General features: G+C 34.8%; 1 protein-coding gene across 3 annotated transcripts in view; it reads right to left on the reverse strand.

The window, feature by feature from the left end:
* Positions 1–18365, reverse strand: part of Csmd3 (CUB and Sushi multiple domains 3) — an 842017-nt gene that overhangs the window by 188097 nt on the left and 635555 nt on the right. For all 3 annotated transcript variants that reach the window (XM_090339296.1, XM_090339294.1, XM_090339297.1), the window contains 2 exons: positions 16292–16479; positions 6917–7111 (listed from right to left, as the gene is read on the reverse strand). In XM_090339296.1, the coding sequence (XP_090195422.1) occupies positions 6917–7111; positions 16292–16479 (383 nt within the window). The remainder of the gene's footprint in view (positions 1–6916; positions 7112–16291; positions 16480–18365) is intronic.

Genomic DNA, 18365 nt, shown 5'->3' on the forward strand with positions numbered 1-18365 from the left:
CTTTGCTCATAATCTCTCCTCAGTGGCTCAGTCTAATTCACTAGATTTGTATTTTGAGATTAGAGACTAGACATCTGTTGCATACAGTGTGCTCTATTTTTTTTCCTTTGAAGCAGCTAACTCCCTTCGGAACCATGGAGTGAGTGGTTTGCTGATTGGAGTGTAAGGGTAAATTAGTGAAATTTTCTTTGTTTAAGAATGTGAAGGAAAGCATTAGCCTACTATCCTCCTTGGAAGTATCTCCTAGAAAGCATAATAAGCATGGCCTTTTGACATTATAGAGCAATGTCACCAGTTTTATAACCACAGGAAATGTAAGTACAAATTTCTGAAAGTGGGTGAAGTTCTCACATTTGGTACACAGGGACAAGACAGACTAGTTTGTCTCTCAATGAAAAAGTCAATTTAATTGTACTTTCCTTTTTACTATTCTACAAAATTTTGTGTGAGAGCCAGTCTGCTTTCAATAGTGTCTATTGCAATATGCATTGTATTCTGGATAGTTTTATTGATTAATAAATTTCTAGTTATCCCCCCACACCCTACGTTTTGTAGAATGAATTCTGTTAGCATGATTCTTTTTTTTATTTATTTTTGATCTTTTTGTCAGTCCTGAGGCTTGAACTTAGGACCTTCTTACTGTCCTTGAACACTTTTTGCTCAAGTCTAGTGCTCTGGCACTATGTGGTACTGAGGAATTGAACCCAGGGCTTCATGAATGCTAGACGAGCACTAGGCTATGCTCCCGGCCATAGCATGCTTTTTATTTTACCAACAGAAGTAGTAAGGATTTGACTAGCCTTAGATTTCCTTTCTTCTTGCTGTAATATCATTTGAATTTTTCTATGATGTTTCAAAGTATTGTCAAATACATAATGTTCTTCAGCTCTGACAAGAGATCTTTCAAGTTGGTTCAACTTAGTGCATAACTTTTTCCCTCCTATCTATAAAACTGACAACATGTTAGGAAGGTATGAAATAAAATAGGCAATGTGTGAAAGCCAAAGAGGATTACCTTTTCATGAGAGTCTATGAAACTACCTTTTTGGATAAATGGTTTTAATATTAGCCCCAGATCAGTAGTCACAAGAAAATATTCCCAGAATTATAGACATCAATGTGTCTAGAATGCTGCATATCTCTAAAGGGAAGGCTATGCTGAAATGATGCTCTTGTTAATACCCCAGGAAGAACAAGCAGATATTTTTTTGATGTCTAAAATAGGAAATGAATAAATGACATAAACACATCTTTGGACTAGTTAGAAATAGTGGCTCTTTAATAATCTAAATATGCTTATCCTTGGAATATTATAATTGCCTCTCTATCAATGCTCACTGTCACTATAATGAAAAACATCAAGAATGCTACATTGTTGCTAGGAACCATACTTCTATGTCTTGTGATTGACTTCTCAAAGTACTGAGGCTCTGGGGTTTGACTTGTATCAGACAAATTTTTACCAAGGGCATGTAGTTGCAATTTTAGATATGGATTTTGAGTCCATCTTGGTTGCTCTGTGGAGCTGGGGAAAAGTTAACAACTTTTTGTTTCTAATACGACAATATGCCTGAAGGAACCAGAGAGAGCTGGCCAGCAAAAGAGTGAGGGGGAAAATGGTTGAAAAATGACAAGTACAAAAGTTCTAAAATAGAAATGTAATTGCTGTTTGGAGAAACAAAAAAGCCAGTGTCACAGAGTGTAGTAGACAATATAAAAAGTCTAGTCATAAATAGGAAAAGGAAAGAAGGCATATTCAGCTTGTGAGATTTATTTTTCTTTAAAAAGTCATGTAGGCTTTGAGCAAAACTGATATATGAGGTATACATTGAAAATAATTCTGCTATATTCACACAGTATTGTATAAGGTACAAGGGATAAAAAAAAGAAGCAGAAATAAAGTAGCTAAGAGAGCTGAGAGTTTGACCGAGTGGTAGAGTGCTTGCCTAGCATGCATGAAGACCTGAATTTGATTCCTCAGTTCCATATACATAGAAAAAGCTAGATGGACAGTGCTTAGGCTCTGATTTCAAGCCCCACTATTGGCAATTGAAAATAAATAAATAGAAAGTAGCTAAGAGGTGGCTGGAAGTATCAAATTTCACTTGAGCTTTTCTATCAGATAAATCAATTTAACATGAATAGCTGAAACAATAAAACAATAAATATTAAGAGGGAAATATGGAATCTGTCATTATTTGTGTTTTATGATCTTTGCCTGATATTATCAGATATTATCAGGTGGTGGATAAGAATGATTTATGGCTCCTACTTTATTGTTGTTGTTGTTTTTTTTTTTTTTTTTTTTTTTTGCCAGTCCTGGGCTTGGGCTCAGGGCCTGAGCACTGTCCTTGGACTTTCTCAAGGCTAGCACTCTACCACGTGAGCCTCAGCACCACTTCCGGCTTTTTGCTATGTATGTGGTACCAAGGAATCGAACCCGGGTCTGCATGCATGCTAGGCAAGCACTCTACCACTAGGCCAAACTCCTGGCAATGGCTCCTACTTTAATCCTATATGTTTATGAACAACTGAATTAACAGAATTTCAGTAGAAAGTTTACAAAGTATGAAAAAAATAAAAGAATCACTTTCTAAATACAGATTTTAAAGTGACAAAATAAATTGTATGTACAGATAGCTAGTTCTAGTATCATTTAATATGGGTGACAGTTTTATGAGATAAACTGCAGGGTTTCTCATCACTAAGCAGGATTTATGACAGGATGCAATCATTTTGGATCTACCACTGACAAATATAATCTCCCAGTGTTCAATTTAAGCTCTTTCAAGGATTTTTTTCAGATTTAATGTGTATACTTAATCCTAAATGGTGATAATATACCTATCTTGTAAAATTGTGAAAGTATAAAACTCTCATGATTCTGTTCAATTTAAATATTTCCAAGAGCTTATTCATATGAATTAAAATATCACATGCTAAACAAGACAATGGAGCCACAACTTCATAAAATTCATTCTCTTTTGAGGTGAAACTATGACAACAGGAAGGAAAAAAATGAAAACTGTCTCCTTAAAATGACAAAAGCTTACCATATCAATACTGTTACATTTTTTTTTAAAGCAGCACAAGCATCTAGGTTCAATCCCTAGCACTTCAAAACCAAACAAAAAAAATAACAAAGATTTCAGATCTAGTTTATAAATAAGTAAACAGCTACAAGATCATGTACAAGTGTACACAAATTCATTAGCCAATGTACAGTATATGCAGGGGAGAGATCAAATGATGTAACCTTTTAGAACAAATAACTCATAAGCTAATAAAATGAATACCAGGAAGCTAGTACTTGAAACGTAGGGAAGGGTGAAGGGATAGAGGGTAGAGAAATAGAAAGAGGAACAAAGGGGAATGCAGTCATAATATTTAATGAACATCCTCTAGAAGTAGGGAAAATGAAGGGAGAAATAAGTTTGGGAGGAATGGGGAAAAACAATGAAAGGGATTGTATTGATCAAGATGTATGTACTCATGATATGCTAATATGATAATCAGTAATAAGCTGATATACTGAATAATAATCTCTCTATATATCTACTTAAAGATAAAATTATAATTAAGTGAAGATTTCCTAATTTTCTTTAGCTTGTCTAGTCAATCAAAATTCCTGGAAAGAGGATATAGAAACAAGATCCAAATAATGAGTGATGTTCTTAATGCACTGTTACTTCTCATCTCTTTTGCTGTCCCTTGGTTATCTCATATTGTTACAGTATCTTACCTTGCTATCTGATATGTTCTATATATGTATACTTGTTTATTTGAAATAGGATAGGGATGGGGAAAACAAGACGAGGGGAGGAGGTTGGGGACCAAGACATGAGAAAGGATAGCAATGTTTGTGAAGTAATGCACCTTCTATCTGGAGAATATAATGTAACGCTTCTATTACAATACAAAGTATTAAAAAAAACTACCTGGGTAATTTCTTAAGAACTGAAGATATTATTACAAATAAAAACCTGACCAAACACCTGAAGGAGACAAGTTATGTAATTTAAAACATTGATGAAGTTACAAATAGAGAGATTAGCATTCTAACATATGACCAAAGAAGGAATAGAATAAAATATAACTATTGGAGGATAACAAAGACAGTTATGTGAATGTGATGGAACTATATTTTCTATCAGGGAATCAAAAGTTACAATCTACAGCTGCATATGCCACCTGTATTCATGAAAGATCCCTAAAAAACAATTTGAACTTATTAGAAAGTACAATACTTGGGGGGAAAAAAAAGATCAGGAATGTTTAAGCAAATATCACACTTGTTAAATATAATTCCTTTGCATTATTTTCTCACAATCATATATATACATATATAACATACATATATTTACTTTTGGAAATATAATATTTATCTTAAATGTTTTTGTCTTTCCAAGTTCGTGACTCACACCTACTATAATCATAGGTACACAGGAGGATGAGATCTGAGAATTGTGGTTCAAAGCTAGCCTGGGCAAGAAAGTTGTGAGACTCATGTTTAATTAACCATCAGAAAGTGGAAATTAAGCTGTGGTTCAAGTAGCAGAGTGCTAGCCTTGATTAAAGAAGTTCAGGGACAGCTCAAAAACCCCAAGTTCAAGCCCCAGGCATAGTGTGCATACTATACACACACACACACACACACACACACACACATACACACACACAAATCTTTATGGACAAGAAAAACTTTGCGAACTATTGTATGTGCTTTAGACACTAAATTTTATGCTATATCTTAAATTTAGCCATTTCTGTGTCTAACTCCTCTGAGGGAAAGAGTTAGATATGTGATTTTCGTTGAAGTTGTTGGTCCTGGGACTTGAACTCTGGGTGTGGATGCTGTCCCTAAGTTTCATGCCTGGATTGACTTCAAACTATAATACTCTGAATCTCATCTTACTAAATAGCCAGAATTACTTGTAAGATACTAGTGCCAAACTAGTAGTTGTTTATCTCTTTATTGCCCTTATTTTCTGACAGATTAAACCATTAATAACAATGCAATATTCTGCTAAGTGCTAAAACAATTGAGCAGATATTCAGCATTTTTAAATGATATAAATTTGAACCCATAATACTAACCAAGCATTTTAGCACTGGCATTTATTCTCAACCCTTTTTCTTTTGACACAATCATTCTGTTTAGTTATGTAAGCCATTTTGATTTCAAATTCATATGCTTCTGTCTCCACTTCTCAAGAAGCTTGAATTACCAACTTATGCCTTTCTACTTGGCCCTACTTCTTTTAATAGCATTTGGAATAAGAATTACATTCATTTCCATTTTAGAGATGAGAGTAAACAAGTTCATAGTGATAAAATGACTCATCCAAATCAGATATCATGAAAAAATATTCTGGTAAGATATTCTACAACAGTAAAGATTCTCTTTGGATCAGACACTCATCAACACTGTTAACTATCAGGTTGTGGTGGTTGCTAGTTTTTTTCCCCCCAAAATTACATGGCAACAAATTATCTTTTATCAGGGCCCACACAATCATACCGACATACCCATGAATGGCTACACATATATGCATATGTAGGTATGTTTATTCTTGTATTTCTCCGTCTGCATTGACAACTGAATAAAAGGCCCACAAAATAGCACTTGTCATTTCTGTGCATTTGAATTACAACTGCATTTGGCTTTTCATTTATTTATTTATTTATTGCCAGTCCTGGGCTTTTGATCTCAGGGCCTGAACACTTTCTTGGGCTAGTGTTCTACCACTTGAGCCATAGCACCATTTCTGGCTTTTCTATGTATGTGGTACCTAGGAATCGAACCAAGGTCTTCGTGAATGCTAGACAAGCCCTCTATCACTAGGCCAAACTCCTGGCCCTTTCATTTTATTTTTAATTGTATGTGACTCAATTTGACTCAATTCTCTGCCTGGCCTCACTACGTTGGTCATGGCCGAATGAAATGATGTGTGATTCACTGATGGGAGTCACAGCTTGGAGGAGCTGCAATGGGTGATATCATCTCTGCTCAGTAACATCATTCAGGTTGAGTAGGACATCCTCTTTGAACTTCTACAGTGAGGTCACACGGTTGTTCTGCTGTTTCTACCTGTTTCATGTTCATGGTATCTTATTTCATCTCCCAAGTAGACATACTTCAGAGTTACTTGAAATAATATGGGTTTTAAACATAATTGTGCTGTATGTACCACTCATTTTAGCCATATCTCTTGAGAGAAATACATATATTCTTCTGTATCCTTGTATCTGATAAAGCATTTTCACTATTTTTTTATAAATGTAAGTGATTGCATGTATCTAATCTATCAAAATGTTAGATTCCTTATGTTTTCTTTGCAGTTACTAGGTCAATATTTTCCAGAAACCTGATATTTCTAAGGTACATTTCTTAGTCCTGAAGGCAAAGAATAGAAAACAACAGACAATAGTAGTGCTGGGAGTGAGCTCTCCTGTTACTTGAGATCACACCATTGCTTTACAGAAACAGCCAAGCATCAGTAATTTTCAAAACCTCTTTCTTGATTGAATTCATTTTAAAATGCTTCAAAAAATCTCATTGTGTATCTGACATAGTAAATGGTCAATGATTTCTAACTGCAGAAATGCCTTTAAGTGTTTTATTTTCTTTCTTTCTCTTTCTTTCTTTCTTTCTTTCTTTCTTTCTTTCTTTCTTTCTTTCTTTCTTTCTTTCTTTCTTTCTTTCTTCTTTTTGCCAGTACTGCAGCTTGAGCTAAGGGCCTAAGCACCATCCTTGGGCTTTCTAAAGTCTAACACTCAACCACTTGAGCTACAGCATCACTTCCATCTTTTTCTGTGTATGTGGTACCAAGGAATCAAACCAAGGACTCATGCATGTTAAGGAAGCACTCTACCACTACCACATGCTGTCACCCAGAAAACATCCATTTCTTACCATGACAGCTTGGTAGGGCCCTGTTCCATCCAGGCCTTCCATCATCTCCCATGATGCAGGTCAGTGTTGAGTAACCTTGGAGTACGTAGCCAGCATCACAGTAGTAGGTGACTGTTGAGCCTAATTTATAATCCATTCCAAGTCTGGTACCATTCATTATGTTACCAGGATCAAAGCAGGACTCCCGGAGTTTTGCTGTAAGACAGTGTTGATGAGACATTAATTGCTTTAAAGTATTATTTTCTAGGAAATTTTAAGGATATGTTGGTTACTTTTTTAAGAGCCAGAATGCAAAACACCAGCACCCACTCCATCTCTGTTTGTGGCTTAACATAAAAAGCATCCTTTAATTGCGTCTGATGTTTGGAAAATTCATATTGACTAAAAAGAGAATAAAATTCCTCACAGGGTTTCTCAGTGAAATCAGTATCTAACATACCTAGTCAAACACAGAGGTTTAACATGCAGTATAAAGTGTCTTCTATAACCCACCCATAAGTACATCAAGTGGATTATCTTTGTAAAAGAGTCAGGATCCTCTATCAAAAATGGATGTGGAGCCAAAGGGTTGGGGAAGGGCTGTTGGTATGGAGCCTGGGCACTGTCTCCAAAGCATTTTTTGCTCAATGATGGCTTTCTGCCTCTTGAGCCAGGATTCCACTTCTGGCTTTGTGGGGAGAGTTTATTGGAAATATGCATTAACTTTGAGCAAAAGAAACTTGGGGATGGAGTACACTCCCTGAGTTCAAGCTAGAGGGTGTGCTTCTCTTAGTAATGGACACTCTTGCATTGTTTCTGAACAGAGAAACAATTTCACCCTTCTGTTACACTCAGTCCATTCATTCTACTACTAGTAGAAGTGTCAAAATCTTGTTTTTACTTCCTACGAATACTTGTCCTATTTCCTCTACTGTCCCCAGATTTCTATCCAAGATATCTCCAATATTAATTGCAACAAATCTTTTATAAATTCCTGCTTCTTAAACAAAATAACAGAATTGCATATATCAGAATCAGATCCTTCCAAAGTTAACAATAAGAGACAATTTAAATACTAATTTGAAAAACCAATCTCAACAAGAATGTATTGATTTCATTCATAAAAATTTGCAAGGAGTTGAAAACATATATTCATCTAAAGAGTATGTGTTTGTTTATTTCAAGTAGTGAGAACCTTGTGCTTTAGTAACACTATAAAAATTTCTCAAAATACCAATGGAGAATTATGTATGTAATAAAAAGGCTTTTTTGCTTTATTTAAAACAATTAGTAACAAAATCTGTCTGTTGGTTAAGTAAGATTTGTTCATAGAGAATTATTTCAGTATAAATATTCCTGAATTCAAGGGGCTGGGTGTTTAACCTAGTGGTAGAGTGCTTACGTAGCATGCATGAAGACCCAGGTTTGATTCTTCGGTATCAAAAAAAAAGCCAGAAATGGTGCTAAGGCTCAAGTGATAGAGGTCTAGCCTTGAGAACGTCCAAGGACAGTGCTCAGGCCCTGAGTTCAAGGCCCAAGAGTGGCAAAAAAGAAATGTCAAAGGAATGAAAATGGTCCATTTCCTTTGCTTTTTAAAATTTTTTTTATCATTTCCACCTAAAACTTTTTATTTCATCACTTAAGTGTGGAAATATAGCAATAAATTATCAGAATAATTTTTGGCCCTCATGAATTTTACTAAGCAAATAACATTTGTAATTATGATGAAATTCAGGAAGCATCCTGAGGAAAGGTTCAAATCATTGAGAGAATGAGGACCTGGTAAAAGGAAACAGGGATAAAAGGCATGAAAGGACATAAAGTATAGAGCGCACAAATTAGATCATTGCCAAGTTTCAAATCAGTGCTGAATTACTTAATCCCATCACCGCAGACAAAATAAATACGGCCACACAACACAAAATAAAGTTGAGTTTTCTGCAAACTGAGCATGTCACTGAATACAGGCAAATGCAGTGACACTCTGATCTCTTGTCTTTCTCCACCAATGTTCTTCTCATGGTCCCTTAGCATATCATTTGGTTAGATCCATGCGCTAGGTCTTATGGACTTTATTTTTCTTATTATTCATCAAATCCTAAATAATGCGGCATAACAACTATTTGTATATCAGGTGTAGCACACTCATCTTTAAAATAATCTACACACGACTAAATAAACTCGAGCGGTTGTGCATAGAATATATTACATGCAAAATTCTACCATTTCATTTTTTGGGTCCTAGATGGGGAATCAAACTTGGTACCTTACATTTTTGTTCACTTACTAGCACCCCTCTGACAACTGAGCCACCCCTAATCCTAACTTTACCATTTCCTATAAGGTGCTTGAAGATACAAGGATTCTGAGAGCCCACAGGAATTCCTGGAGCCAGTTCTCTATGGATAACACAAGATAAGGCTTTCTTTCTAGATAAAATATTTAGAGAACACTGTTTGCAGGAAAGATACGTCAGAGTGATTGCTAAAGGTGGCCACTGAGAATAGTGACACAAAGAGTAATTTGCTTATCTTTACCCTCAAAATCTCATGCTCAATCTTTTATTTAAAAAAATCAAGAAAACACAATTTAATTGTTAGACAGAATCACCACGGAGTCCTCCTGGAATTGAACTAAGTCTCTAGAGGAGTAGGAAGAATTGTGTCCTATTTCAAGGCATTAATCTCTTTGACAAGTTTATTTTCTTAGTGCTCCTCTTCTACAGTTTACTATTCTTCATTTGTTTTTTTCACAAAGTTTTAAAACATGTCACTGAGACTCTTAGGCAGCTGCATTGAATTTTGGGGAGATGCAGTTTGACGACCTCGTGAACGGGTTACTGCTGTTACTAGGGAAGCTAGCGAGTCAGGTGGTAGCTAGTTTTACCTCAGAAGGTTTGGTGGTGCGGTGGCTCACACCTGTAATCCTAGCTCCTCAGGAGATTGAGATCTGAGGATCTCAGTTCAAAGCCAGCCTGGGCAATAAAAAGCATGTGATTGTTATATCCAAAAGCACTAGAAAACCAGAAGGGGTGCTATAGCTCAAGGAGTATCCTTGAGCTGAAGAGCTCAGGGACAGTACCCAGGCCCATGACTTTCAAAACAAAACAAAACAAAGGTTTGATCTTCCTTGTCATTTTGGCTCTGCCTCCACCTTTCTAATTTCATTTTTCACCATGGTACTATATAACTTAGGCTTCCATGCCAGATACTGACATCTTGTAATTGCAATCTCAGTCTCTAGAATCATTAAAAAAATGGACTTTTCTTTGTAAACTACCCACTTCATATTCCACTGTAATTGCAATAAGTGACAGAAAAGGAAATGGACAGGCTTGATAAGAAAAAGTTCTCAAATATATTGCAGTGAAAGAATAGGAAAGTATAGGATTTTTGTTTAGATGATATATTTAGAACACCAAATCTGAAAGCTAGCTATTGGATTTGAGGAATATTATTGAAAAAATATATTATCTGAACATTGAAATGAAGGCATTTTGTGAAATTGTAATAGGCTAGATGCTGGTGGAATATGCCAATAGTTCTTACTGTTTTGGAGGTGGAGATCTGAGAATGGATGTCTAAAAGCAGCTGAAGACATTCATTTTCAAATAGTCATAAATGCCAAAAGTGAACATGAAGCTCAAATGGTAGCAGTGAGTAAAAAAGGTGATGAGAAAAAAAATTATACACTATGATCAAACAGGATTCATCATAGGGAGGCAAAGCTGGTTCAACATACGCAAATCAATTAATATAATTCAACACATCAACAGGAGCAAGGACAAAATTCATATGATTGTCTCAATAGATGAAGAAAAGGCATTTGACAAGATCCAACACCCCTTTATGATAAAGCTCTTGAGAAACTAGGAATCCACGGAACATTCCTCAGTATAATAAAGGCTGTGTATGACAAACCCACAGCTAGCATTATACTTAATGGAGAAAAGCTAAAGCCATTCCCTCTAAAATCAGGAACGAGACAAGGATGCCCACTCTCTCCACTCCTCTTTAACATAGTATTAGAATTCCTAGCCAGAGCAATAAGGCAAGAAACAAGTATAAAGGGGATCCAAATAGGGAAAGAGGAAGTGAAACTTTCCCTCTTTGCAGATGACATGATTCTGTATTTAAAGAACCCTATAGACTCCACTCTCAAGCTTCTTGAGCTGATTCAAAACTTTGGAAAGTTATCAGGGTATAAAATTAACCCTCAAAAATCAACTGTCTTCCTCTATGCCAACAGTGAGAGGAACGAGGCAATAATGAGGAAAGCAACTCCTTTCGCAATAGCTTCAAAGAAAATAAAGTACCTAGGAATTAACTTAACTAAGAATATAAAGGACATTTTTGATGAAAAGTTTAAAACTCTGAAAAAGGAACTGAAAGCAGAACTGAGGAAATAGAAAAACCTCCTATGCTCCTGTATTGGAAGAATTAACATTGTGAAAATGGCAATCTTGCCAAGTGCTATCTACAAATCCAATGCAATACCCATCAATATCCCAATGTCATTCTTTAAAGAAATAGGAGAGGCAATTCAAAATTTTATTTGGAATAATAAAAGACCTGGTATAGCAAAAACACTTCTCAGCAGAAAGAACAACACAGGAGGGATTTCAATACAAAACTTTAGACTCTATTACAGGGAAATAGTGACCACAACAGCTTGGTACTAGCACAAGAACAGGCCTGAAGACCAATGGATTAGAATTGGGGACCCTGATTTTAACCCACAGACCTATGGCCACCTAATCTTTGATAAGGAAGCCAAAAAATATAATGGAAGAAAGTCAGCCTCTTCAACAAATGATGCTGGCAGAACTAGTTAAGCACCTGCAGAAAATTAAAGTTGGATCCTTCTTTGTCACCCTGCACTAGGATTAACTCCAAATATATCAAAGACCTCAAGGTAAAAGTCAATACACTGAAAACTTCACAAGAAGGAATAGGAGATACACTAGGTCTCCTTGGCACAGGTTGAAACTTTCTTAATAAGGACCAAGAAACACAGCAAATCAGAGAAAGCTTGGATAAGTGGGACTGCATTAAACTGCAGAGCTTCTGTATGGCAAAGGATATAGGTAGCAAATTAACTAGAAAGCTTCCAGAGGGAGATCTTCACTAACCATACAACGGACAAAGGCCTCATATCTAAAATATATCAACACCGCAAAAAATTGAATCACTCCAGAAACTAATCTCCAAAGAAACAACCACCCTATTAAAAAATGAGCCAACGACTTAAAGAGAGTCTTCTCTGATGAAGAAATAAAAATGGCCTATATACACATGAAGAAATGCTGGACATCTCTGGCCATAAAAGAAATGCAAATGAAAACTTTAAGATTCCACCTGACTCCAGTTAGAATGGCCAGAATCAAAAAAATCTAATAACAGATGCTGGAGGGGATGTGGTCAGGAGGGATCACTACTACACTGTTGGTGGAGTGCAAACTTGTTTAACCACTATGGAAAGCAGTATGGCAGTTCCTCAAAAGACTAAACATAGAACTCCCCTATGACCCAGCAATTCCACTACTTGGCATTTACCCAATCGTCCAGAAACAAGGACATACTAAATCCACTAGCACAACAATATTCATTGCAGCACTATTTACCATAGCAAAGATATGCAACCAACCCAGATGTCCCTCATTTGATGAATGGATCAACAAGATGTGATATTTATACACAATGGAATTCTATGCTGCTGTCAGAAAGAACGGCATTGCCCTATTTGTAAGGAAATGGAAAGACGTAGAAAAAATCATATTAAGTGAAGTAAGCCAGACTCAAAGGAACATAGGCTCAATGGTTTCTCTCATTTGCCATAATTAGTAGAAACCTTGGGCTTTCCTAGCAGAGATTTGCAATGGAAAGAAATCTAGATACATAAGGCCATATAGTATGACGCTAAATGTAAGGACCTCTATGATATAGAAACAAAACCCATATAATGAGTGATTGTTTTCCTTAATGTACTATGTTATCTCTCATCTCTTTTGCTGTCTCTTGGTTATCTCACATTGTTACAATATTTCACCTTATTATCTGATATATTTCATATATGCTTAATTGGTTATTTGAGATTGGATAGGGGGAATGTGGTAGGGAAATGGGGACCATGACATGAAAAAGGGTATCAATGTTTGTGAAGTAATGCACCTTCTGTCTGGTGAATATAATGTAACCCTTCTATTAATTACAATAAAAATATATGAAATAAAAGGTGATGAGAGTACAAGACTGAGTCCAAGTACCACTACTGGCAATACACAGAGATGATAGATAGGTAGGTAGGTAGGTAGGTAGATAGATAGATAGATAGATAGATAGATAGATAGATAGATAGATAGAAGACAATGGATAAAATTGTGTGTACTGCCTTAAGATGTTATGCTGTAATATTCTGAGAGGTGTGGGACAGGCATAGTTGTTTGGAATGTTATGAATTTTGTTCTGCTTTTAATTCAGTATTTTTCTTTTACTCCTGGTGGTAGTACAACTGATATGGTCTTCTATGACTCACTCAAGGAATCTGATCCTTAATTCCATCATTTGCAAAATAGTGATATATTATTTATCTCTGTACTTACTGTTCATAGAATGTTTTTCTCTTTTAAAATTGCTTGGTCTGGTATTCGTCATCCTAATGACAAATCTAACACAAGGTGATATATGCAATTTCTTTAAATTCTGGCTTGTTTTAAAGGTGTAGAAGTAAAGTTCTCCAAGTAGTAGGGATAGAAAAAAGGACAATGGAGCAGAATGGAGAATTCAAAGGCAGATGTAGAAATTTTGTACTGTGAAGCCATTTGTGCCTGTCAATAAATAGTGCCAGGGTAATTAGGTAACCTATTCAAAAAAATAGATGATTCTGCAGAAATATATATTCTTCATAGATTAAAGGTGGATAGTAAAATGGAAAGGTTTAAAACTTTAGAAATGAGCACAGGAAAATATCCTTATGAACTTTGTTATACAGAAATATATAGAACTATTTTTGTGTAAAACAATAACTAATAATTGCACTGAATCCAGTGGCCCAAGCCTGTAATCATAGTTACTCAGGAGGCTGAGATCTCACCATCTAAGTTCAAAGCCACCCAGGCATAAAAGGACCTGAAACTCTTATCTCCAATTAGCCTCTCGAAATTGGGAATGGAGCTTGGTTCAAGAGTAAGGTGGTAGCCTTGAGCTGAAGTGCTCAGGAACAGCACCCAGGCCAACTTCAAACCCCATGACCACACACACACACACACACACACACACAAAAGAGAACTAAAAATCAGAAACCACGAGGAAAGTAAAGATTAAATATTATGACATGAATTTTATGATGTTTATTCAGGATAATAAATTGGACATTAAATAAATAAATGAAACTTCATTTGCAAAAAATAAAGAGATCATCAGTAAAAGATAACAAAGAATATATATCCACCACACATAAAACATATCCTATGCAGAAATAAATTAGAAACTTAATAAGACAAATGTACAATGGTAAAATACCCAGTTAACCACAAGGAAACAGCAGTAGGTGAAACAGGAAAAAGATGCTTAATTTAATACTTAGAGGAAAATTGATGAGACACATGCAATAACAATGACATTAGAGACCTTCAAATTTTATAAGGGTATCTGATTTTCTAACCTACTATGTAATAACTATGCAGTCATGATGTTTCACAACAGCACTTGTTTTTCATTACTATAGAGTTTCTGCAACTTACTCTGTGAAGTAGAGAAAAATTGAGTGTAATCTTTTCACAGACTAATTTGGCTATATGAAATTAAATTGAAGAATTTCATATATACACTACATATGTATCAAAACATAACATTTAACTTTGTATGTGTTCATTTTCAAACTTAAAATAACTGAAAAAGCAATAGTGCTGAATTTGAGAGTGCAATAAGGAAAAGATAAACATTGAAACAGAGTTTATTAAATATCCGAAGAAACACTGTAAAACATGATTATCAGTATATATTATTCACTTTAATATTGTCACACTTAACTATTTGCTAATATTGCCTGACATGTAACTACTCTTTTTCACTGAAAGTCACTTTGAGTTAAAAGTATGTGACTGAAACACTAACTTCTGAAATGTCTTCTTTTTTCTTTTAGTTTTTATGTTATGGTCTTAGCCAACTATTGTATATTAATTGCTAATGTTCTTGCCTGATATATTTCCTTTGCTAGTAATTAAGGAAATACTAATTTCTTTCTCAGTGATGAGAAAAGTTCACTGAAGATGTCCTTTCCAAATGGAACATATTTTTTTTCTTTAAAAAATCTTTATTGAAAAGGTAATGACCAGGAGGTTACAGTTACATAAGTAAGGTAATGAGTATATTTGTTTGTAAACACTTATCACATAACACAATTTCTCCTACTAAACCCTACCAAAATTTAACTATGAGACTTAGCTAAGGCAGTAGAAGAAAAAGCAATAAAATATATACAGATTAAGATGGAAGAAATATAACTATATTCCTGTATTATATGATGGCTCACATAGAAAATTCTGAAGAATTAACAACCATGATGAGATCTTCTTGAACTTAAGTAAGCAATGGTACATATTTTTTCTACTATTAGAAGGAGGAGGTAACCTGTTCAAAAAGATATATGCTCATTACCTGATATAAATAATTGAAACCCCTCTGTACACAACCTTTAAAATAAAAGCACAAAACTCTTACACTTGAAGTTGTTATCAGTAATCTTTTTGGTAGCTCAGTGGGAAAGCTCAATGCTTTAAACATCAAAGTATTGGAAATTTTCTGACAAGAGTTTTACCTAGCACTTAAATATGTATAAATGTACATAATGACAAACTAGTTAGCATGACCTGGGAAAATGATCAAACCTAGTATTGTGTTTTTGGCTTTGAAAGTAGCAAGTGATCAGAATCTGCCTTGACAACAGTCTTTTAAAAAGATCCCTGGGAGAAAGAAATTAAAGACACTGACTCAACTGTGGTGTTAGCACCAGCCAACTCTGTACATTTGCTAGCTTATAGTTTTCTAAGACTGAGTAAACATATTTTTAGAAAGTACAAATCTGATTTGTAACTTTCCTTGTACTTAATTGGGTAAAAGTCTTTTCCACAAACCACCATCTATTTTGTGAACTTTCTTAATCATCTTTTATTTGGTAAATTATGAACTTTTGTAAATTTGTATTGTGCATGTATATTAATTGTAGCAAAGTTGTACAGATTTCTACATTTTGGATGAGAAATTTTCTTCTCTATATAATAAATTGTTTCTTATCTTGGCAAAAAATAAAAGCAAAAATGAAAAACAATTATTATTGTTAACTGTCCATACATATTATTCACAATTATAATAGTAACATTGAATGTTCAATACTTACCTTTATATTCTAAATGAAATCCAGTATAACTCACAGATCCATCACTCCGAAAAGCTAAATGCATTGTATTTGAACTGCTTTCTATTCTCTCTGGTAACTTGCTGTCTTGAAAACTTCCAATCAGTGGACTATTACTGTCTGGTCCATCATATATATAGAGAAAATCATAGTTTGGTTCTATGCTAAAGCTAAAGAGAGAGAAAAGAATAATTATGACTAACATATTAATTAAAATATTTATAAAATAATATAACCAGTGTTTAAGAAGAATTTTCCCTAAGAAACATAAAAAATTATTCTGTGAATTGAAATCAGCAAAGATTTTCTTGTTAAAGACTCAAAAGTATAATATATATATAGTTTTCATATATATATCATCATAGTATTGTTTGCACTAAAAAAGAAATTTATTATGGGAAAAATATTTCCATATCTACCATAAATGTATACTGTTTACATTCCCTATACTATTTTCATCTTTAAAATCTTCCTGTACCAAGAAAACTCAATTTTTTTTTGGTCATGGGGTTTGAACTCTGGGCCTGGGAATTGTCCGTGAGCTCTTCAGCTCGAGGCTACCATCCTACCCTTTGTGCCACAGCACTACTTCCAGTTTTCTAGTAGTTAATTGGAGATAAGAGTCTCAATGCCTTTAGTACCCAGGTTGGCTTTGAACCGAGATCCTCAGATCTCAGCCTCCTGAATAGCTAAGATTATAAGCGAGAGCCACCAAGTCCTGCTCAGCTTCTAAATGTACTTGTGCCCAAATGGTATTGAAGAAAGGCCATGAGGCAAACAAATCACACACCTTTCCATACATAATATGAACAATGTAAGAATATATATTGTTTTAATGCATTTATACCTTCCCAAGTCTCATTAATTCATCTCTTCATTCTTTCAGCAGTTTACTTACAATTTTTTCAGTGGTATTCTATTGTTATAATATAGTAGAATCAGCTTAGGCCTAATTTGATTGTTTATTACTCTTGCTCTGCTACAAAACCCATACTTTTGAATATCTTCTTTTGGAGCATCAGGATTTGATGGTAATTACAGTGTTTTTTCTTTTAGCATTATTGGGAAGGTGAACAGCAACAAGTGCGTTTTCAAGGATATAGTAGTATTTCTTTTGCTTGGAAAGCTGAAAGTCTATTTACAATTGGAGTGCAGTACATTTGTAGGATCATTGGGAAAGACCGAGTTCATATTTATGAAAGTGCCTTGAATAAGGACAGATTTCACCATTATTCTACTTTGCATAGGATAATAATGATTACAGCTAAGATTCTAAAAGTTTCCTTAGAAAAATATTTGCTCCATTTTCAAACACAAGCTATAAATAAGTATATTAAATATTTAAGTCAAGACTGGAAATAAAAAACAATAATCCTACAATATCAGGCAGGGATTATGATATTAGTTTTACAAATGAGACCACTAACACCTTGAAAAAGTCAATGGTCTCACTGACGTCACATAACAAATGACAGAACTTGAAATCAAATGTATGTCATTTCTTTCTTGGAATAGACCCTTCTACCCCAAGTTTTAACTAAAGTAATTTTATAAGTTAACTCAATCTTGTCTCAAATATCTTTCCCTGTTATTTTGTCCTAGCATCTCAGTTAACTGCACAAGAAGGATTCATTTGACATGTTCAAATTTGCATACAATGTGCCTTGATCATGCTCCTTCCTTCCTTCATTCACCTTTACTGCTCATCCCTATTTTCCAAATCAGTTTCCACAAGCTTCATTGTTCTATTTTCACATGGATATGATTTGACCATATTCATTGTCCTTCACTCTCCTGTTAACCCTATCATATTTTTACTAGTCTAGTACACACCATCTAAAGGAATCGTTTTGCTTTCTTGCCAGTTTCAAGTGTGTGTTCAACACCCAAAATTATTTCTGCATGATACTCACACACACATACACATACATATACTCACATACATATATATTTATATTTATATATATTAATCAGATTGACTCTCTGACTGGCTCAACCCCCACCCCCAATCCAGTCCATCCTACCCAATATTATTCAACAGTTTTCAGTGAGTTTC

The sequence above is a fragment of the Megascapheus bottae genome, chromosome 9 (assembly GCF_031878675.1).
Source record: "Megascapheus bottae isolate mThoBot1 chromosome 9, mThoBot2.hap1, whole genome shotgun sequence".
Classification (NCBI taxonomy): domain Eukaryota; kingdom Metazoa; phylum Chordata; class Mammalia; order Rodentia; family Geomyidae; genus Megascapheus; species Megascapheus bottae.